The following is a 22,892-nucleotide window of genomic DNA, read 5'->3' as shown; positions in this document are numbered from 1 at the left end:
TTGAGTTTTTAATAAATCTTTATTTTTTAAGTAGTACACGCTGAGTATTTAATTAAATACACATTCAAATTATCGCGCCTAAGTGCGCACTCGTGCGATGAATAATCGACCAATCGATAGGTGCGAGCGAGCTCGAATTCGCAGAGAGAGATGGCAAGATATGCCGCACTGTGTGCTTATAAGCGAGAACGAAACTTGCTTCGGCAACAATTTCAAACAAGACGTTAAAGGCGACCGTGCCTGCCAGCGACTGTCCAGGAGCCCCGAATATCCTGCCAGGACTCCAGTCTCCTCCACACACGGCACAAGCCCACTAGTAATCCAATCACTTGTCAGTTTCAAAAGTGCGCGCTTTTCTGCCGAGTTTAATTAACCGAGTTGATAGTAAATAAAACAAAATATATCTACAAAATGCCTTTCGCCAACGAGCAACTGAATCTGGTGGCCAGCGAGCAGCTGAGCAAAACTGAGACCATCAAGCTGCGCAACCAGCACATTGGGTAAGTGGCATCCTTTTTTAGTGGTCCTTACGCAGTATCCGTAATCCCTGGTCCGGGTCGTGAGCCTGCGACCTTGCCTTGAATTCGCTCTGGCTGTCAAGGTCAGGCGGCATCCCCCACTTGGCCCACTCGGCCCACTCATCGCCAAGCCCTCTCTTTCGCTCGCATGTGACGGCAGTCCGCCCGGTTTTCGTGTACTTTTGTATTTTTGGCACTGTTGCCAACAGCAGCCACCGCCACCCAAGGAAATAATATAACAAAAAGTGCACAAAAAAAAATAACAAGCAGTAAAACAAAGTCATGAAGCAGCGGCGCCTTTTTTAGATTTTGGCTATATTGATTTTTTATCGCCTGACTGCAGAGGAATTTATATAAAACTAATTTGGAAAGCGTATAGAAATAAATTCTAAGGGCTTACTGGGAGAAGTGAGAGTGTTCGCTCTTTATAATCATCTTGAATATATAATTTCACATTCGATCTGGCTTACTTATATATTGTAATCTAAATTGACTGAAAAATAAGAACCCAAATTTTCCATTTCGTGCAATATTTTGAAAAAGAATAAAGGCTAGGTAACTTATAAAATTGTTTTGAAATTGCTAGCAGTAAATCCAGAAATTCGTAAGCAAAATGGGGGCATGTTTTTTATGACTTTGAACTTTTACAAAATACGTCAGTTTAGTATTATGAATTTCATGTTTCCAAATTATTGGCCTTACTATATTAAAGTAATAAAATAGCTAATAATTGTTAACTGCTTGAGTCTGTGAGTTAGGAGCAAAGTGCATTTATTGCCCCCATTAAATTGCTGGCAGCTGTGTTCCCGCTTCTCTGTTTGACCAAAGTCAACCGCAAAATGTTTATCAAACACTGCAAGACGCCTTGTTTTTGTCTAACAAACACAAACACAATAACCATTAAACTCGGGAGTGGGAACCGGGATTATCTTGATAATGATAATGAGTACTACTCTGTCGTATACGTGTGAACTGTTGAAATAGGCCCCGGTTAATAGTGTAACTATCGTTCCATATACTCGTACGTCATTGCATTCTACTTTGTCTGGTTTTGATGAGTTTACTTAGCTTAGCCTTAGTTGTAACTTGACAATTTTCATAATTAACCTACTTAATAACTTGCATTTTTCCTGTAGGCAAGCCTGCCAGCTGTTCTATCGCTCTGACCCCCTGAAAATTGTGCGCGGCCAAGGTCAATATATGTTCGATGAGGAGGGCACCCGGTATCTGGACTGTATCAACAATGTGGCCCACGGTAAGTCCATCTACCAAAACTAAACTAGAAAAATCTAAAAAGTAGAACTACTACAGAAGGTATACGAATTTCTTTTAAATAGGATTTCCTTAATTAGCTCTCATAAATAATATGTACTACTTCTCTTATCGAAAATATTGTTAGTAAGGTAAAAAGTTGATGAAAAGTTGGTCTGGTCGTCGCCTCTGCATCGCAAAATTTATATAATGAAGTAGATGGTGTTAAGTACGTTGCTAGGGCATGTTGTTCGATTTTGGAACCGGGGCCTGATGACGATTATTTTGGACCTCCCGTCCGGACGTCGACTCTTGTACGTTGGCGGATCCTATTTCTGTGTATGCTGATTAGCAGCGGCACACGCCCGCCAAATGGCAAAATGGCCCATGTGCGGATGCAAAGTGCATGTGGCACTGGGTCTCTTTCACTTATGTAGGAGCGTTTGGCGACGCAAGTTCAAGGTTGAGAGCGCACAAATAGCCATATATAGATATACTCGTGGAACAGAACAAGTGGCGTGCCAGACGTCGGCGGCATGTTCAGGCCCCGATTGAGAAGCCCCTGTGCGACTGAGTCAGCCTTATCACAACGGCCACCGGCAAATTTTTTAGATGCTGCCTGCCGGAATCGGAATGGGAACGCTAATGGGAATGGGAATGGGAATGGCCACTTGGTTCTGATTTTGTATTTCGGGCCCCGGCACAGAGTAACTGGTGATTAAGACGGCAGTGTCATCGAGAGAAAAACACAATAATAATAACAACAATAATAACAAATGGCCAGGGGCGCATTTGCGTATAAAATATACAATACGTATTACGTCCATACACATTCATACATCACCGACCACCGACGGGGGTCCCAGTCAAATCCAGACTAACCATATCAACTTATCAACAGCGATGGCCCAACGACAATAACAAAAAAACAACGAAGATTGACGTCGGCAACCAATTTGCCAATTTGCTGATTCTGGGATCTAGGTAGCTCACATTGTTTGTAATTGTCCAAAAACACTTCCTGCTACGGAAAATTTTCCACTTGATTGAGTTGGCAGCAATTTCCATAGCCGAAAATCAAAATGAATAATGTTATTTATTGAATATTCTTAAATAGTACTAGCAACTTGAGTTATACTAAAATCTAATCTTATTTTGTCATTTTATTTTTACTATTTTTGAGAGCCCGTTTATTAAAATAGATTTTCTTTTTGGATTAACTTTTGCCGCACTGATAAGATGAGGCCATTGGCATTGCAAATTTACTGAATATGCATGAAATAGAACATTTGATAACGCCAACTATTGCGTTTATTAATAGCTTTCCTTTTGGTTAATTGCCAACTAAGGGGGCTCATCGACAGGGTCCAAAACAATATTCCAATAAGGGTTATCATCGCGGGGTGCAAAAAGGTTGTTTACAGTTCAGTAATAGTCACCTGATAATGTTTGCACCCTCAATTGATTGTCAATCAATAAAGGTTGTCAATTTCTATCAAAACAGAGATGGACTAATCTTAAATGATTTTTAATGCATTTATAAGTCATGTTTACAATTATTTCCGACAAGAATTGTCCTGTATCTAAACCATCAAAATGGCAACAATTTGCCCGCATTTTCTTCTTTTTGAATTTTGTGGTTTTTCCGAATTTCTGCAATAAATAATATTTATTGTGCCCTCCCATTTAATGACCCACTTGGGCGCTTGCACATTTTGTAGACGATCGCAAAACTCAATCAACCTCGAACGAGTCTTACGATCGTACGACTGATAGTTTGCCCCTTCACATTCGGAACGTAGTATGGGATCCGTGCAGAGGCACGTAACTTACGCCTCTGACCATAAGTCATCAATAACAAAGTGTGAAATCAGTCCTCAAGCAAACATAAACTAGAACGGAGCACTATGAACAAGATAAGGTGGCGGGGGCACGTGTGGACGATCTGACGATCTGACGACTTAAATAACAAGTTGTTATGAAACTAGAACCACGTTCCTCGTAATCTCGTGCTACTTTTTCCACTCCGGGTGTCCGACAGCCCGCAACATGTGAACGTCTCGTGCGAGTGGAAATGTACTCGAGATAGGCGCGCTCGGGCACAATCCGGAAAAAGAGGGGGTGGGGCTGCCCCCGGGGAGAGTCCACAATGTGGCGTACAGTCGTGCAGCCCATCCGATCGTACGTAGTCTAGTTTCAATATTTGTGCTCGCAGTGCCCCAACCCCACGCGATCTGAGCAATCAGCTGTGCCACTCAGCACACATTGCGAGTGGAAAATTCTGAGCAGATAGTCGGAAAATCACCCCGAGCAAAGTCACAGCGGTCTGCGGGCCTGCAGGGAAAAGTCGGACAAACAGCCGATATAAAGAGAGGAGCAAGTGGCAGTGTTAGCCTGTCATCGCGACCACTTGTAGATTGTCGACAATGTCGCGAAAAGCAAGAAAATGCGACGATCGCGAAAGAGGGAAACAAGTGGGTGGGCATTAGGGGAACCTCTTAGAATCTTATAGAATCTGAAATGAATATTATTTTATGTGGATCACCTTAGGTATATGCTGTTGTAGAATCTTGTAGGATTTATAGATTTATATCATAGAATCTCATAAAACCTGAAATGAATATTATTTCATGTGGATCAGCTTAAGAGCATATACTCTTGTAGGCTTTTTAGGAATCTCATAGAATCTGATAAAATTATTTCATGTGGATGCTCGTGTAGAAAGAGTCCTAACTAAATATTTCCGATATGCCTAGTGATCAAGTTATTTTAGTACCCATCGATATATACTTGGTAACGCTGGCCTTGGTAAGCACTCGCTCCTCCACAACAGTTCCTGTAAAAATAGTTAGTTTTCGCCAGCATAACTGTACCGCTGTCCACAAGTGCAGAGACTACCCCATGGTCACTTCAATCAGTGCAAAACTAATCAGCAAGCGATCGAAATAGAAACGGTCTACTATACGCCATATAATTTTAATGCCACTGATACAGAAACTAGAAACGTGAAGGCATCGCGTGAACTTCACGTGATACCTGCCTCGCCGAGCACTACGTCTTATCGGAGGCGTGTGAGTGGGGAGTCCAAGTCCAAATGCTGCTAATGAGCGTACGCGACGGAATTAGAAACGCAATCGGAACGCGAAGTAGTTGACCCCCAAACGTCGCAATCCGCCGCCGTGGACGGGAGCGGAGTGGTCCGGGTCCGGGGCTTATCGCCCATCCGTCGGGGCCTACGGAAAAGCGTTATACTTACGGCTGGCGACGCCGAGCCCATTGGATCCGGGCCTGTCTGAAAGCGTTTTATATTCGGTATCGTGCCAGATGGGCCTGCTTATATGCGGAGTGCTGCACAAATCAAATAGTTTGAGGAGAATCACGTGCGCGACTTGCTTATTTTTAGTAACGCCCTTAGTCCACGGCTATCACTATTTGGATGATCTATAAATCCAAGCTTATCACTAATTGAATGATATATAATTCCATGATTATAACCATTTGGATGATCTAAAAATCCATGCTTATCAGCATTTGGATGATCTGTAAATCCATGCTTATCGCCATTTGTATCATCTGTTAATCCATGCTTATCACCAGTTGGATGATCTATAAATTTGATATTATAATCGTTGGGTCAGTCACGCTAACTGAAAGTTTTATGGTTTGGTTTTTTCATCATCGTGAGTTAGCATTTTGATTGTGTCTGATTAAAAAAAAGAAGAGGCCTGCTACTTAAAGATTTAATAACGTAATATTAATTAAAGAAGAGGCCTGGTACTTAGAGATTCTATAACTTAATAATAACTTAAAGACTCATTAAGAAAATGATTAGTTAAAACTAAACGCTTTACCTCAATCTTTGCAGTGGGTCACTGCCATCCGGAGGTGGTGCGAGCTGGAGCCCTGCAGATGGCCACCATCTCGACGAACAACCGCTTTCTCCACGACGAACTGGTGCAGTGTGCTCGCACGTTGACCAGCAAAATGCCGGAGCCGCTGTCCGTTTGCTTCTTCGTCAATTCCGGATCCGAGGCCAATGACCTGGCCCTTCGACTGGCCCGTAACTTTACCAAGCGTCAGGATGTTATCACTCTCGACCAGTAAGTTTCTTCTCTTTTATTCTATACATTAAATATGCTTTGGAAAATGTTTAATATCATCTCTAAGCAGTGATAAAAAAGTATGCTCATAAATGTTTTTCCTTTACAGTGCCTATCATGGTCATCTGCAGTCCGTGATGGAGGTGTCTCCATACAAGTTCAACCAGCCCGGCGGCGAGCCAAAGCCCGACTACGTGCATGTTGCACCCTGTCCGGACGTGTACGGCGGAAAGTTCACGGACAAGATGTATCCGGATGCGGACATGGGCGCCCTGTATGCCCAGCCCATTGAGGAGATCTGCCAGAAGCAGTTGGCCAAGGGCCAGGGCGTGGCCGCCTTCATCGCCGAGAGTCTGCAGAGTTGCGGTGGCCAGATCCTGCCACCAGCCGGCTACTTCCAGGCTGTCTACGATGCCGTACGCTCAGCCGGAGGTGTTTGCATTGCTGATGAGGTTCAGGTGGGCTTTGGACGCGTGGGCAGTCATTATTGGGCCTTTGAGACCCAAAACGTAATCCCCGACATCGTGTGCGTGGCCAAGCCCATGGGCAACGGTCATCCGGTGGGTGCGGTAGTTACCACTCCGGAAATCGCTCAGGCTTTCCATGCCACCGGCGTGGCCTACTTCAACACATATGGCGGCAATCCGGTTTCCTGTGCCATCGCCAATGCCGTGATGCGCGTGATCGACGAGGAGGAACTGCAGCAGAAGGCCCTTGTGCTGGGTGATTATCTGTTGGAGGAGTGCAATCGTCTGAAGGAGGACTTTGAGTGCATTGGCGATGTGCGTGGCGCTGGACTCTTCGTGGGCATCGAATTGGTGCAGGATCGTAAGGAGCGCATTCCCGACAAGAAGGCCGCCCACTGGGTGGTCAACCGGATGAAGCAGCTGCACCGGGTGCTCGTCTCCTCCGATGGTCCCAACGATAATGTGATCAAGCTAAAGCCGCCCATGTGCTTCAACCGGGAGAATGCGGATGAGTTCCTGCTGGGCTTCCGCGAGTGCTTGACTGCCGTGATGCAGGATCGACTGGCCAGTGCCACAACCGCCGCCATGGCTGCTACCAGTGGCGTCATTGCCACCGCCTCGGAGACCCTGGCCAACAAGACGAAGCTCTTCGAGCGGCAGGATCGCCTCATCAAGTCCGTCTGAGGCAGTGCCTGCTGGTTGGCCAATGCCACCACCAACAACGCCTCTTCGCCCGGGCACAAAATAGCTTTAGCCACCAAGGATATTTAAATTATTCCATGATCCCCATGTCCCTCCTCTGTTCCCCATACAAAATTAGAAGTAATGCCCAAAATTTACATTTGATTAGCTGTAATGTCAAAATGTTTATTTGCTTAGAAGTAGTAGCCCCACTTAACTGTAATTTACATTTATATTTTTACGCTGTATAATCATTATCCTGTTCGCCATTTATCTTCTAGTATCTAGAAACGTAGGGAGCTGAAAACGAATTTCTTGAATTGTTATATCTCCAGCACGATGTATATATGAATTTATGAATATATTTAGTATAATATGTATGTTACAAATGCTATTAAACAGTTACGTATATTTTGTATAAATACGATGTTTTATTTTACACGCATGGCATTTATTTTATTCTGAAATATATCAGTTCATTAAATTCTGAAAAGATTTAATTGCCGATAAAGGTGAAACTTTATTGATCGCCACGATCATATATGTGATATGATATATACATATGTGTCTTTGCATATACCATTTCCATAAAATGCAGTTAATATTAGAAGTAGATGTAGAATACATGTAAAATACGTATCGCTACGTAATACGTATATAAATAATACGCCGATAGGTATGCAACATTTCGTTGCGTTTCTCATTGGATTACAAGTTGATTTTCTTAGCGCATTGACCATTTTGTTTTTATTGATTACTCTAAGGATTGAAAACTCTTTTAATCACATCAAAACACCTTTAATTTTTTTTTAAATTTTATTTTTAATGCTCGACTCTCTTAAAACTACCTAAATGACTTTCTCGGACAACCAATAAGTTCTTAGTGCCCATGGTTGCCAAGTAACTGCAGCAGCGGAGACTGCACATCCGGCTGCATTCGTACATCGAATGTCGGAGTGTCGGAAAACTCTGAGCACGGCGAGCAACCGCAGTTGGAGGGCATCTCGTGCTGAAAAAAGAACATCATTAAATGTTTTAATGAAATTACAGAGAAAATTGAACAAACCTTCTGTGTAAACGTGTGGCCATCCTCGCAAATCATTTTCACGGTGATTGGACGATATGATTTGATGCTGCAGCAAGTACAGAACTTCTCGTGCATGTCAGTGAGTGTATTGTATTTGGAACCAGAGGAGCAGGCACCCTCGCAGTCGGTGAAGCCCTGAATGGGATCGGCATTCACACAGATTCCATGTCCTTGCACAGGGAACTTCAGAATCTCCTTGGTTCGCGACTCCGCCAACGAAACAGGCAAACATGTTGCTGCAAGTAATGATGCATCTAGTCAGACTGGCCCTAAGAACTGCGAATGAACTTACATTTGTCCTCTATCAATGGCTCCGATTTGCATCGCTTGCAGCAGCCATCTTGGTACAACAGGTGAGATAGGCAACTGCCCACATCCGGGCATACTTCTTTCGAGGTGGTAACCAAAAACTGGCCATCCTTCTTCAGGCAACTGTAGGTAGTGCAATTGTCCGCCGACTTCCAAAGTGCATTGACATCGTATAGAGTTTGCTCAAAGATGCACGAAGTCTGGACACACTTGCCACAGCATTTGGTGTTGTCCAAGTTCTGATAGCTGAAGCCTGGAGCACAGTCGGTGAGACACTGCTCCAGGGTGCTGATCACCTGGGCATTGCCATCCGGACCGTACGAACATGTCTCCTGCTTGCAAACATCCTTGGCATGCGTCCACTTATCACCCACCGTCTTGGTGAACTTGGTAGCTTCGTCGAGCTCATATTGCACAATGCACAGATCCTTGGGAGGCACTGAAATTTAAGGATTTTTTAAAAGAGTATTTTCAATAACGAAGATATTTTCATTACCACATGAGTGCTTGGAGCAACACATTCCGGGCTCCTTAATGGTCTTTACTTCGTAGAATCGTTCTTGACAGTTAACAGGCGGCTTGGGGCACGACTCCGGGTTGCACTCAATTTTCCGCGTGGGGCAGCAGCCTTCTTCAACCTTTACAATAACCTCGCCTGGTAGCAACTCACGCAGCTCAATAATTTCACACTGGTCCTTGGGTATGCACTCTAAGATATTTAAGGGTTAAATAAAAACTGAATACAGGTGGGACCATAAGAAATTACCGCATATGTACTGAGAGCAGCCATTGACATCCTTCTTCTCCTTTTTAAACTGCCCAGGACCGCAAATGGGCACCAGGGGAGCAAGGCACAGTTTGGATGGATCCTTCGTCTCCGGGACACAACGATACCTAGGACAGCACTCATCCACGCTGACTATGGTCTCGGGTCTATAGCCTTCGGCGCAGATATTCTCCTCCACCTGGCACTTTCTTTCCACACACGAGGTCTTTCCCCTAGCATCACACTGGCATTCGGTGCACTTATCCTTCTTCCATTTCTCGTCGGGCAAGTGGAGTCCATCATCGCACTTTGTGCAGGCTATGTCGGGCACACACTTTCCACCATCCATTACCTTTCCAGGGGGACAGAAGCAGCCCTCGAATCGCTCCGAGCTCAAACACATTTCATCTGACTTAATGGTATGAACTACAGCCTGGTTTTTGAGGCTCACTGCATCGAATTCGGCCAAAGCTTTGATGGTATCGCAATTCTTGGCACAGCCACATGGCTCGTAGACCATATCGCTGGGGCATTCGTAGGGACACAGTTGGGGTCTCCTCCAATTGGTGCATATGCCGTGCTGGTTGCACTCCTTGGCATAAGCGGCCAGAGCTACGCAGACTCCTTGTTGAGTGTTTCCGGGCTTGCAGATGTCCTGTTGGCAGGCGGAGACATAGGCAATAGGATCCACAGCCAAAGGACACTTGCCGAACAACTCAGCATTGTAGAACTGCAAGCAGGGATCCTTCTCTGGCGGCAGTGGAATGCAGTGCTCCTTGGGCACATCCTCACTGAGACATTCTTCAACCAATCCCAGCTTCGGCTCATCCGCCTGCCAGCTTTGGATTACATCCACTCCAGCTTTCTTTTTAGCCGGATTGGGCTGAAGATCGTTGGCGGCATTGCCATTACAGTCGCCGCAAAGTCCCTCCATCTTGCTTCCATATTTGATACTTGGTACGCCCAACGAGAAAATAAGGTCTTCGAAGGAAGCGGTCAATTCCACATGGGATTCCAGGAGGGAGAGCACCAGCTCCTTGCCCACCACTTGCCGCAGGCTAATCCAACTATCTTTGTATGGTACTTTCTTAACCTCGAACCCATCGACCAGAACCTGCAGGGATTTGGGTTTCTCTGGAACACGCTGTACATGAATTACATGGTCACCGTTGAGAATGTGCAGTGACTTGGCGCAGCTGCCGCCTTCCACTGGAGTTGGTTGCCCCAGTTTCTTACAGTCATCCATGCTGACGTACACCTGGAAGGTGTGGACACCTGGAAGGACGACATCGCGTGACAGAAGATAGGTGCAGTTTCCATTAAAGCTAAAGCTCTTCCGGTCATAGGTCATGTACTTGGAGGCACCCAATGCATTGCACACACAGTCCTTGCACTCGGATATGGGCACGCAGTTGGGACCCTTACGGACAGTTCCCTCCGGACAATAGCAGCCCGGGAAGCAGGCATCCGGAAGCACTGGACAGTCATCCCCGTGAACATTATCACACGATGGCTCACAACGTCTCTTGTAACAGTCGGTGTGCACCAATGGCGAAGGACAATTGATCTCGCACTGGGCAACGGCTCTCCAAGTAGTCAATTGCACCAGTGGGTTTACACTAAGACACTTCTTCACAAAGCTCTCCAGGATGTTGCACTTGCAGGCGGCTGGATCGCCATTGTTGGTCATCATACAATTACAGGCAGCTTCGAGGCAGTAATTGTTAAGGAATTGCTTGTAATTAACCGCCTTGTGGCAACGAGCAAAGGTGGGATGACTATAAATAAAGGATAGTATATCAATTCATTTGTATATTTTATTATAGAGAATAAATCTCTGAATACTTACTGAATGATGTTACACAGCTGCAAAGCCTTCGCCTGCATCTCCCTGGAGCACTTAAGATCTCCACATTGGTCCTTGGGTATCCGCTTATCATACCAACTGTCGCCGAACTTTTCGGTGTTTGCAATAATCTGACCATCTGGTGATCTCTTGTCGTCCTTCGGGTTCCCGTTGTAGTAACCACACAGGCCATCGACAGTGCGAATGAACTTGGATGATATGCCCACTTTGACGATACCAATGTCATCGAGCTGCACCCAGAAACCATATTTGGTGGACACGGCCAGCAGAGTCTTTCCCGGCTGGGAAACCATGAATGAAGCCTTACAAATGGGCGAATTTATCAATTGCTGCACTGTGAACTCGAAGCCATTGAACTTGAGTTTCAGATGAGGCAGCAGGATCAACTCATTGCCAGCCTCCGTGTCTTGTATGGTGATCACCTTGTGACAGACCTTACGGGTCTCATCGCTACATTGCTGATGGACTGGGGATCAAAAATATATGTTAACATTAGATATAGCGATTGTTTAGATATATTCCTTACCCGATATGGACCAACTACTTTTGTGAATATCTCTGGCCAGGATGTGGCTGCAAGGTCCGTATTTGAAAACAGTTCCATCAAAGGTGGTGAAGCTTTTGCCGCTGATTTCACACACATCATCTTTGTTGGGTCGCAGGACGCAGGTGTATCGCAGGCAGTCTCCCACTTTGGCCGCACTCATGTCCAGTTCCACGTCGTATTTCTCAGGACACTTTGGTTCCGTGCAGGTGAAGGTCTCGTTTTTGTCCACTTGCTTGGTGGGAATGGGCACGCACGTGAACTCATCGCACTGCTCTTCCTCTTGGTAGTCCAAGTCCCGGTTGGGCATAGCCAGAATTTGTTCCTTGGACGAGATGAACTTGGTCTTTGTAATGGTCGTTCCATCGTCCACTATGGATACCTGCTTCGAGAAGGTGAACATCTTTGACATCTTTCTAGACTTTTTCTCCGTAATTCTGATTTTCATTTGAGGCGGACAAACGGGAACGGGACATGTAATGACTTCAGCTGTAACAAAATAAGTATTTTAAATAGGGAAACGCTTTTTTTTGAATGCGACTCACTCTCATTCTTTTCTCGGCTAATGTCGGGCTCAACAGTGAATGAATCACTGCAGCTGGCATCCTCATCATCAGCACAATCCTGAACACCATTGCACCAGAGAATTTCGGGTATGCAATCGCCACTGGACGGGCACAATCTTTGGTGTTTGGGACAGGGTTCGCACTTACAGAAACAGTCGCTGGTGATCACTGGTCGCAATTTGCCGTCCTGACATGGCGGACACTTCTTGGGCTTGCAGTTCTTATGGCCACCGAGCACGCAGACGCACTCCTCGCAAGCTGAGTTCTCAAATTTGCTGCCTATCGGATAGCTCACATAGTTTTCTATACAAGGACAGAGATTGTGTTGGACACACGTGTTGCCATCCCAGAAGAGTTGCTCCTGGCACTGACATCCATTAGTCGCACTGAAGGTCGACACACCATCGCAGACATTGCACTTGGTGGGTTTGCTCTCCTCAACGGGCACTTGACGTTGTATTTCAGCTTTAAATAATTTATAAGGTTACAGTGATGTGAGGAATTTAAAGGAAACTAAAAACTTACGATATGGCAAGAAGCATCCGAGTGGTTCGATTCGCATATTGATGTTCCTCTCCCAGTAAGCCGGCACAATCTTAATGTACTGCGTTAGGATTGGGTTCTTGAAATGATGTCTGCGCTCAGTTTCAGCATCGTGATTCGCTTCGAAGATGCGTGGCTGTGCGTCAGTGGAGAGCACTGTATTCCAGGTGGGTTTCTTCTTCGAGAACATCACCTTGTAGCCAGTTACCCAACCATCCGGACCACCCTTGGTCACAAATCCAGATATGTTGCGTGGCTCCAAGAAGTCGAACTCAATGAACTCGTTCTGGCTATTTGCCAATGGACGCCAGGCTAGTGGTGTTGATACCCTAAGCAACTCCAGAAGGTGTGTTTTCTTGCCCAAATTGGGTTGCTGCCACAAGCTGCTAGACTGAACTTGATCCTGGTGCATCTTGCCCTCATCCACGCCCATGAGATCAATGCACTCCAGGTCTATCAATCGAGCAGGTCGCTCAGTTATGGGTGGAATTGTTGGAACTGTGGGCACTGGCTTGGGTTCTTCCTTATCTCCGCAGATCAGCAGCTCCACACGCATGGCGATGGAGCCATGCCATTTAAGCGGATAAATGCGAAGGGAACTTGCTTCGATGGGGATCTTGAACAGAGTCTGTACTGGAGCCCTGGAATCCAAGGGGCCATTGAACATTTGGGGCTTTTCCGTTTCGTCCACCAGATAATGGTAAGCAATACCATCATGACTGTGAAGAATCTGTAGTAAAAATATTTAATTTAATAAAATATCAAATGTAAGGACTGACAAGTACATGCTTTGAATAGAGTAACGTAGTTATCGAATTCCGGGCTACCAGCCATAACCACACCATAGAACGGCTCTGGCTTGGCAAAGTTTAGTTCCAGATACTGCATCTGATCGTTAATGCTGGGTGACCAACTGCCCCTCGGTTGATCCTTGGTCAGTCGAGCCATTTTCGGGCCATGTTCGGGCGCCAACTGAGAACTTGCATTGAAAATGCTATCAGGCTGTGAAAGTGCGGGGTTTTCTATCTTGGGAATGAGTCTAGAAAAGTAAAAGTTAGATATCAATAGTGTTTTAGTTATGATGAATAGAGATATCCTACCGTTCTGGAGAGCATTGTAGTGGTGGTGTTAGGGTAACAGGGTAAATAGGAATCAGAGGTACCAGATTCACTTCGCCATCTAAAAAAAAGAAGAAAGCGTATATAATTTATGTTAGGTTTAAATATTCATCAAACCACGTACCTCCTTCCGGGGGAACTGGTTGTGGCTTGTTGGGCACACAGGTGAAGGCATTGTCGATGCACTGGCACACCTCGAACTCTCCAAGCACGGGCTTGTGCGGCTGAACGTAGTGTTCCGCCTGGTCCATGCAAGGACATTCATCGGCTTGGACGCAGGTGTCCTCATCGCGCCAAAACAATCCAGTCTTGGGGCAATCTGGTCGCAGCTCGTCCACACAACCAGGCTTACAGTGCTCGCCAATCTGGCAGAGACCTCTCTTCCTTAGAATGCTGCCATAATAATGGCACGTATGTTCACACTGATTTGCGCAGTTGGACTTTACTTTGCCGGGTGGACATTGCTTGATGGGCTCGAATTCAGGTTCTGGTTCGGGTTTCAAGCCACAGTTGGGCTTGATCTCTGTTACGGTTGCTATGTGATCACAAATGAACATCGTGGGGTTGAACATCATGTACTCCCCGCAGGTTTTTTCTACGTAAATCCAACCGCCCTCGACTCCCTTGGGCTGGCAGTGCAGGAACTTGTGGCAATCTCCTGGGAATTCCTTGTACTCCACGACGGCAGCATCGCAGGCCAGGCCGAGTTGTGGCTTTTCCGTGGGCTTGGGAACATCGGGCTCCAGTTCCTCATCGCACTGGCAAAAGGCGCGCAGTTCATAGTCGTGGCATTTTCCAATACATCTGAGTCCCTCTTCCAGACTGCAAGCCACATTCTCGTCCATTTGCTCCGGTGCCTCGTGGGTGTCCTTCACCCGGCACTCCACCTTGGTCATATATTGCTTCAGGCATGTGCCGTAGACATTTTCCATTCTATCGTAGCGTGGCACCTTCTCCTCATCATTTAGCCGCACACTCTTGTCCGAAGTATCCCGATCCTTGTCGCACCATCGCGTCCATCCCTTGACGCACTTGGTTTGATTTTGTGTAGCCAAAGGCGTTGGCACAGTCGTGCCCTCGATGAGTGGAGCTGGATGTCCAGTGGTTACAGGAACATCACACTTGACACCGCTGCAAATCTCCTTGCGCTTGGAGCATCGACAAGTGGCACAGGAATCCGTAAAGGTAATGTCGCCTTCGTAGAATGTCTTTCCCTCCCTCACCATACACACGGGCTTGCACTCGGCCTTGGGCACACAATCGCGGTAGGTGTCGTTCAGGTAGATGAAGCCATCCTCGCACGGCTTGATGTGGCATCCCTCCAGGCAGTTCTCCCGGTTGCACATGCGCTCCGCGATTCCCTGGTCGAGGAAGTTATCGCAGGTCTCCACAGCGCACGCCGGAGTGCAGGCCTTGTAGTCCGAGCAGTGGGGATCACATTGCATGGCTACATGTAATGATTTAAATGGTTAAGATGACATACGTAAAAGTGATTATTTCTAGGTATGAATTTTTTGTCTACTCACGGCAAAAATGCTGGGATCTCCAGCGAATATTGATGCCCTTCTGGGCACAGGCATCCGCATAGGCAGCCACAGCAGTGCAGAGACACTCGCAATCGCCGCCCTGGTCGCAGGCACATGTGTCGAAAATGCAACGTTTCAGGAAACGCTCCAGAGGAACTTCACCATGGCACTCCTGGAACAGATCCGACTTGAGAGCTCCACACTTTAGTTGGGCCCAGGTCTCGCGCTCCGGATGCTTTTTGCAGGCATCGATGGGCGCCACTGGAGCTGAGCAGTGGGGCTGCAATTTCCAGGCATGGCCAAAGAGCATGGGACTGGTCTCCAGTCCCATCGATGGCGTTTGCATATCATCCAGACTATTGCCATTATAGTTGCCACATAGGCCGCTGACTTTCTGGCGCCACTCGTTGCCCAGCTTTACGTAAACCCGAGTGCCCTCGTCCCATTTCACTTGCAGCTTCAGCGGAATCACTTCCACCACCACAAAAACACCAGCTTTGTAGATGTGGAAGGCATTGTGACCTTTTGAGTTGACACTGTCGCGAAGTTCTACAAAACAATAAAATAGATATCACGCTAGATTAAAAACGGAATTCACCTACTTTTGATAGGCGTCTTGTTGGGATCCGTGCTATAAGCAGAATCAGCACTCAGAAGCAGTGATTCTTCAGCATGGCCAGTAAGGGCAATTTCCAGGGACTTTGAACAAGTCACACCCATAGTGCCGCACAAAACATTCTGGATGGTTATGCTGAAGCCATCGCCATTGTCGAAAACTCCCTTGGCAAGGACATAGTCGCAGGCTCCCTGGAAGTCAAAGTCGTGGCCATCGAAGGTGGTGAAGTGGGAATCTCCCCAAACGCTGCACGTGGACTCGCAGCCATTCTTCGAGCACTTCCAGTTGCCAGCCTTGCACTCACAGAGATTGCAGTCCTCCTTGATCTTCTCGCCGTCATCGTAACTCTTTCCGGCATGGTGGCAGGAGCAGTTGCCGGGCAGGACGCAGGCCAAACGGGAAGTATCATAGACGTATCCTTCCATGCAAACGCAGCCGGGAAGACAGTCCGATGAGTCGGCCACATACTTGTCCATGTTCTTGCATGTTTTCGGCTCCTTGGGCGCACATTTGGTAAACTCGGCGTAGGGTTGCTTTTCACATTTCGAACGCAACTCCGACGATGGTGGATACTTATCTTTGTCCCCCGGCTCGGCATCCTGGCAGTCCCACACGCCATCTGTACAGGTGCACAGATCCAGGAACTTCTCTCCTGGTCGCACCTCTTTGTAGCCCGGTTGGAAGGATATGCCGTCGAAGTTGCAATGACATTTCTGCTTCGGCACGCACTCGCCTTCTTCGTTGACATATTCTCCATGGGGGCAACGACATCCCTCGACGCACTCCCGCTTGCAAGATCCTTTGCTGGGCAGATCGTCACAGGATAATGCACAACCATCACCGCACTCGTCGAACACTTGGCCCATGGGGCACTTTACAGCTATTAAAAAAAAAACAATGATAACCAATAGTTTTAATATGAATTATTCTAATAGAGGTCCTGAAACAGGACAAAACTCACCGCATTCCTTGACCGACATTCGCCAGCCTGTCTTCACGCCCTGCCGCATGCATTCTGTGCCGTAGGCAGACAAGATGGGACAGAAGCACTTGGACATTTCATCCTTGCAGGCGCATGTATCGTAGAGGCAATCCTCATAGAACTGCTCGGGCTCCACCAGGAAATGGCACTCCCCGAAGATGTCCTGCAGAATCCAATCACAGAACTTCTCCGCCTGGGCCTTTTTTTCTGGCTTTAGCGTACAGGGATGTGGTCCTTGGTGGGTTTCCGCCTTAAATTCGCAGGTGTCCTTTGTGCGCCATTTATCTGCAAAGGGTTCCACTGCCGTTTCCACATCGCCCTCGGGCGTTAGGAAGTCATCTTGGGTGTTAGAATTAAAAGTTCCGCAAAGGCCCTGTGTTTGGCCACGCAAACTGGGTGGTGCGTCGATATAGACCCGAGAAACTCCGTCCCACCAGACGCGAATGCCATCTGCGAACTCCACAGTCAGGAAGGTGGAACTCGCCCGCCGGATAAGGACCTCGCCCAGACCCAGCATCTTGGGTAACTTGGCAATGGGCTTGTCATTAACTACCGTTGTCATTCCCTGATCGAGCTTGATCACCGACGGGGTACCATCGCGCAGGATAAATCGAATGGTCACCGCCTTGGTGCATGAGGGATCATCGGGAGCAGCAAAGTTCATGGCCTCTGAAACGGCCCCCGAGCAAGCTACATTCTCCGCCTCTACCGAAGTGTTTTGGGTCTTTAGAAGATGGTAGGAGCATTTGCCCATGAAGTCGTACCGCTTGCCATCGAACGTCTGATAATGCGGATCTCCGACCGCCCCACAGCGGGCGCCACATTTATCTTCTGTGCACCGCCACTGACCGTTCTTACACGTGCAAGTATTGCAGTTCTTTTTTACCGTCGACTCCGGCTTGAATTCCTTGCCGCGAAGGGAACAAGGACAAAGTTCACGAGTGATGCAAGCCTCCTTGTACTGCACAGTTCCCTCCGGACAAAAGCAGCCTTCGTTGCAAGCACCTCTGGTTGCCGGTAGAGCCAAGTCCGAATCGCAGGTCGGCTCCACATTGGGACCACAAGCCTGATAAACGCGTCCAAAGCCGCAACTGATGGCTGGAAAATAAGATTTTGAAAATTAATTTAGTAATACAAAGCAAAAACTTGCTTTTAATTCAATTTTTGTCTCTAGATTTTGCATTTCTGCCTAGCTAACTTACGACAAATTTCCAGATTTCGCCAACCGTGCTCCAGTTTGATGCCCTTGAAAGCGCACTCCTTGGCCAGCATGGCAATGGCATCACAATTGCAGCTTTCCGGATGTTCCCGATTGGCACAATTGCAGTAGTCCGCCATGCAGGTGCGGATAAGAGCATCATAATTGAAGGGCTTGATGCAGTCACCAAGCTTTTCGTTGGCCAACAGACGCTCGCAGACTGAAACAGCCTTTTGTAGCTTGGATTGTTCGCAGGAATCCATGCCAAACTCCATCTCTGCACTGTTCTCCACCTGACACAATTCACTGTGATCCTCGACGCGCCAGGCATCTGCGAAGGCCTTGACAGTGGCCAGCTTCTTGCCCGTCCTGGAGGTCAAGTCCGTGTTGGTATCACCATCCAGGGTGCCACAGAGACCTCCAACTTTTCCCCACATTTGGGGTCCAGCCTGCACGGACACATACTGCCGATGATCCCAATCCAGCTTGAGGCCCACAGACTCCAGATCGATCTGAACATGCTGGGCCACTGGCATCACCTTCATGCCCATAACCTGCACGGGCATAGGAAGTTTCTTAATGGGCGTGGTCAGCTGCATGGTGCCATCTAAAAGGAGTTTTATATAAAATCATTTCACATGCTTGCTATCAAAGCTCTTACTCAGATTTTCAAAAGTGTATAGAACCGACTGCCACAGTATTTTCAGGGTGTGTGCGCATCCATAGCCAGAGCCATACGGACAAGCCTTCAGGATAATGTCAAATGTACCCGAGATCTTGTCCGTAATCAGCGTGTGCGAACAGGATAGAGGAGCCCTGTTGTGAATAATTAATAATTACCAAAACCGATTCACTTATATTTTTATTGCACTCTACGTACTTGAAAACGAGGCCATCGAAGGTTTTCATGTTAACACCACCCCAAGTGGTACAAAGTGCTGGTCGTGGGGTCTTGTCGATGACGACATCCAAATCCTTGCTCTGGTACAAGGAATAACTGCTCAAGGTGACAGCTGATTCCTCCGATGACCACCATTCCTAAATACGTATGCTTTACTTAAGTTTCTATTCGGGGTAAAATCATTTAAATTAGCGTACACTTCTTCTTTCCAGATCCCGATATTTTGCCAGCAGAGCGAGTAGTTGTTCACGTTCTGTTTGGAGCTCGTAGGCCATTTCACCACTGATTCCGCGATGATAGACGCCATTCTGATGTGTAACACCTTGCATGGATGATGTGGATCGAATCGAGTATCCAGGAGCTGCGATATTTTGCATTAGAGTAAATTAATTTTATGCATACTTTTAGTAATATAGGACTTTTAAGACTTGGACAACTATAATCTAAAGTTGTGTTGAAGATACTAACGGAATATACACTTTGGAAGGGGGGCAGGTAGATATTGTCCGTCCAAATAGTTACACTTGTACTCTATGTCAATGCGTCCTTGGATTTTTAGTCCTGGTACCTGAGGGCAGCTAAATGTGCAACGAGCCTCGTCCACTTCATATGCACACTTGTAGTTTCCATTGAAATTGGTATTAGTCACATTGCATCTGTCGATATCTGTAAAATTTTAGAAGGGGAATATTATTTATAATAATATTATTAACTGAATAGAGAATAAATTCTTCAGAATATTGGAGTAATATTTGTTTACTTACTAAATTGACAATGGTTTCCGCGGAACATCTTAGAGCACTGGCAGACATTAAAACTAATGCACTGTCCTCCGTTTTGGCAGGCAGGCGCACAAGTTGCTAAATGAACAAGTTTGAATAAAAGATTCACTAGCTTTTTAGATGTTTCCACTCACGAGCACAATCTGGAGTCTTGGGAAGCCCAGATTTGGTGTGCACCCACTGGCCATTGCGGCACTCAATGTTCGTAATGCCACTGCCGTCCGGGAACTGGAATCCTCTCATGCACTCGGCATGGCACATACTTGGAAGAAAGTTGGATTGTAGTATCGCTATATTTAGACAGGCTTTTATATTAGAGCTCACTTATTCTTGCAGGAAACTTTGGAGTTCTTCGGGGCCTTCGGAAAGGATGCACATATGGACTTCTTTTGCTGGCACAGCGGACCGTAGTAGTTCTCTGGACACTGGCACACTCCGGCGGAGATGCAGATGCCATTATTTTGGCATCGTGGTGTGCATTGTGCCTGGCATGGTGGCACCTCAGCAAACACAGAGTTCCCAATGATCCATCCATCGTTGCTGCAGAACATCTCCAGGATGGCAACGTCCTGGGCAAAGCTATAGCCAGCTGGGCAGAAGACCTTGCAGCGACCATTGTGGCATTCAGACTGAACATTGGGCGGCAGTTGCAGAGCTGAACACTTTCCGAAGGCGGCTAGCAATTGACCGCCGTTTCCGTAAAAGTTGCCCAGATTCCTGTTTCAGATTTTATTTTAACACTGAAGATACACCTCCCAGCTTTTTTTGATAGTTACCCCTTGCCACCCAAGCCCAAAAATCCAAAGGTTTTGGTTAGCAGTCCTCCAGCGGCATGAGACGTCTTTATCCCGCCGCCATAACCTCTATCAGCACCATCATATCCTCTATGAGCACCATATCCTCCACCACCACCTCCTGAATCGCCATAAGTGTATCTTGCACTGTGAAGTAATATAATCCAGTTACATAATCCCCCGCTGAACTTGGCGAATTATCGCGGATTCTTTGGACTTATCATTACCTAACTGCTGGGGCTTTGAGGATGTTGAAGCTAATGTGGCGTTCGTTCCGTTCGTTCTCCTTATCAACGACTTCCGGTGCGGCCTGGAGCAGCGGGCTAAATTCGCAAACAATTATTAGGACACAAAGCTTACTTTTACGCAGATAGGAATTAGATCGTTTCAAGGACAATAATTTAAAGGATTTTAGCGAAATTACATATTTTATAGGGAATCATTGTATTAGTTGTTTAAACTATTTTCAGAAAACTTTTTTTTTGCATTAATCTCGCTGCGTTTACTGAAATCATTATCTTAACATTTTTATATTTTAATAGCAACGACAATTATGAAACCCTGAAAAAATGCGTTTTAGAATTAACAACATTAAAAATATAATACTCTTTACTTTTTTATTATTAATATTAGTTCCTACTTTTCTCAAAAACTTTTATGTACTTTTTCACAAATTCGTTTATACACTAAACTGGTTGAACTGAAAGTTTTGTCTTTACATTTTTGTATATTAATAGCAACGACAATTATGAAACACTGTAAAAATGCGTTTTAGAATTAACAACATTTAAAAAATTTTAGAGAGTGATTATTTAACATTATAGATTTCTATAGCTGTCACTTTTTTCACAAACTTTTGTGTATATATATTCACATATTCGTTTTTACACTTAGTTGGTTATTAGACAACAGTTCACATGCATCATGTATCTAGATTATTGTACATAATGTATTTTTCAAAATAAATAGTTTTCAAAATTCACATTTATTGCTATGAAAGTCCACTTTTTTCTTTTAATCAAATCATTTTAAACTGATCAAATGATCAGTTACTTTCTCCTCCACTCACTTGATATCCTCGTCATCATCATCGCTCATTATAATGTCTCCATTCTCTGCCAACACAGATGAAATAAAAAGCAGCCACAACGCCACAAAAATCACTTTGTTAGCCATTTTGTTTAGCTAATTGTAAACTTTAGGTTTAATTGTATATACAGGAATATCCTGTTGGTATTTAGCACTGGTAATCCATTTCTGCAAGGACACTGCTGAGCTGGTAGTCCTTATTAAAATCCGGGCTGAGAATTCACTGTGAACACTTTTACACTTGGCACTTTTCACTTTATTTATATCCACTGAATTTGACGATTTCGATGCGCGATCGCGACTAATGGTCCCCATGAATGGGGAGCCCCTTTTATAGGCCCGATCCCGAAGCTGGTTTATCAATAAACTCGGAATTGTTGGGCCCAAGCCCACTACTTATCCACAATCCGCAAAAAAAGCACCGTCTTCAGCTTATCGGCTTAGTTGTTCTTAAATTAGCAACGCGAATGTACCGAATCTGTGCCAAGTTTAAGCTGATGCTAATGCCTGCCTGATAGCAGCATTTCCGGGACCTATGTCATAACTTTACTGAAGTCTGCGATGGGGGTAATAACTTGTTGACTTGGGGTAGCTCAATCTGCTGATATGTCGCCATTCAAGAGTTATCTGGTAAACGAATAGCAATTGCATGAACAACGTCCTACACAGACTCATATGTAGTGGCATTGAACTTGGGGTGGCGGAGTATAAACAATTTAATGTTGGCCAAGGATGAATATTTCAAATATTCAACGTACTACATTGTGACCGTTAAATGTTATCGGTTAAAGCAGTGCATATGGTATATGCAAGCAGTTTACGCTCACGCGTTCGGTAAGCAGCTTAGCTCGGAGCTCGCTAGAGGGCGCATTGTTGTCGCTGTTAGTGAAGTGACTTGAATGACTTAGGTACGAAATTCGATAAGGTACCTATGCTGCTTTACTATCCAAAACACTTATTTAAAAGAATCAAAAAGTTTGATTCCAATTTGTAAGTTAGTGAAAATATCTTGCACACTAAATAATAATTGGATTTGAGTTTGATTGAAGTTACACCAAAACCCAGTATGTTATCGAAATTTAAATTTTTGTTTGTAAAAACTCGAAACTGGAAAAGTATTTATATACTCGTATATTTCACACTTAAAAGCAGTGCGTAGTTTATCAGCCAATACTGCTAAAGATGTA

At 45.7% G+C, this 22,892-nt stretch overlaps 2 protein-coding genes across 3 annotated transcripts; one reads left to right on the top strand and one right to left on the bottom strand.

The window, feature by feature from the left end:
* The first annotated feature begins 198 nt into the window (after positions 1 to 198).
* On the top strand, positions 199 to 7,439 carry LOC6534042 (alanine--glyoxylate aminotransferase 2-like). Of its 2 annotated transcripts, XM_002094692.4 has the most exons (4): positions 199 to 500; positions 1,655 to 1,773; positions 5,635 to 5,869; positions 5,979 to 7,439. In XM_002094692.4, the coding sequence occupies exons 1-4, from the start codon at positions 412 to 414 to the stop codon at positions 7,018 to 7,020; spliced, it is 1,485 nt and encodes a 494-aa protein (XP_002094728.1). In that variant the 5' UTR covers positions 199 to 411; the 3' UTR covers positions 7,021 to 7,439. The 2 variants fall into 2 exon arrangements, with proteins under 2 accessions (XP_002094728.1, XP_039230498.1); XM_039374564.1 differs by lacking the exons at positions 199 to 500; positions 1,655 to 1,773 and adding an exon at positions 4,201 to 4,243.
* Positions 7,440 to 7,814: 375 nt separating this feature from the next.
* On the bottom strand, positions 7,815 to 22,005 carry LOC6534041 (hemocytin). The gene is made up of 26 exons (XM_002094691.3): positions 21,686 to 22,005; positions 20,844 to 20,939; positions 20,599 to 20,763; positions 20,147 to 20,539; positions 19,957 to 20,084; positions 19,805 to 19,900; positions 19,509 to 19,706; positions 19,238 to 19,401; positions 19,020 to 19,177; positions 18,801 to 18,955; positions 18,144 to 18,746; positions 16,921 to 18,039; positions 15,946 to 16,839; positions 15,344 to 15,892; positions 13,942 to 15,264; positions 13,800 to 13,878; positions 13,489 to 13,738; positions 12,682 to 13,429; positions 12,136 to 12,621; positions 11,573 to 12,079; positions 11,029 to 11,512; positions 9,180 to 10,957; positions 8,910 to 9,122; positions 8,397 to 8,852; positions 8,084 to 8,340; positions 7,815 to 8,026 (listed from the first exon to the last, which is right to left on the bottom strand). Exons 1-26 carry the CDS (start codon positions 21,790 to 21,792, stop codon positions 7,898 to 7,900), a joined length of 11,535 nt encoding a protein of 3,844 aa, XP_002094727.1. The 5' UTR covers positions 21,793 to 22,005; the 3' UTR covers positions 7,815 to 7,897.
* Positions 22,006 to 22,892: the final 887 nt, after the last annotated feature.

Source organism: Drosophila yakuba, chromosome 3L, assembly GCF_016746365.2.
Source record: "Drosophila yakuba strain Tai18E2 chromosome 3L, Prin_Dyak_Tai18E2_2.1, whole genome shotgun sequence".
NCBI lineage: Eukaryota > Metazoa > Arthropoda > Insecta > Diptera > Drosophilidae > Drosophila > Drosophila yakuba.
The sequence above is the reverse complement of the archived record's forward strand: the minus strand, read 5'-3'. Positions and strand labels throughout refer to the sequence as shown.

Coding starts and splice junctions, on each gene's coding strand:
- LOC6534042 (XM_002094692.4), top strand. CDS start 412: ATGCCTTTCGCCAACGAGCAACTGAATCTGGTGGCCAGCGAGCAGCTG. Junction 501..1,654: donor CTGCGCAACCAGCACATTGG/GTAAGTGGCATC, acceptor TTTTTCCTGTAG/GCAAGCCTGCCAGCTGTTCT. Junction 1,774..5,634: donor TATCAACAATGTGGCCCACG/GTAAGTCCATCT, acceptor CAATCTTTGCAG/TGGGTCACTGCCATCCGGAG.
- LOC6534041 (XM_002094691.3), bottom strand. CDS start 21,792: ATGGCTAACAAAGTGATTTTTGTGGCGTTGTGGCTGCTTTTTATTTCA. Junction 20,540..20,598: donor TTGGGCTTGGGTGGCAAGGG/GTAACTATCAAA, acceptor AATCTGAAACAG/GAATCTGGGCAACTTTTACG. Junction 19,402..19,508: donor CCTTCCAAAGTGTATATTCC/GTTAGTATCTTC, acceptor AAAATATCGCAG/CTCCTGGATACTCGATTCGA.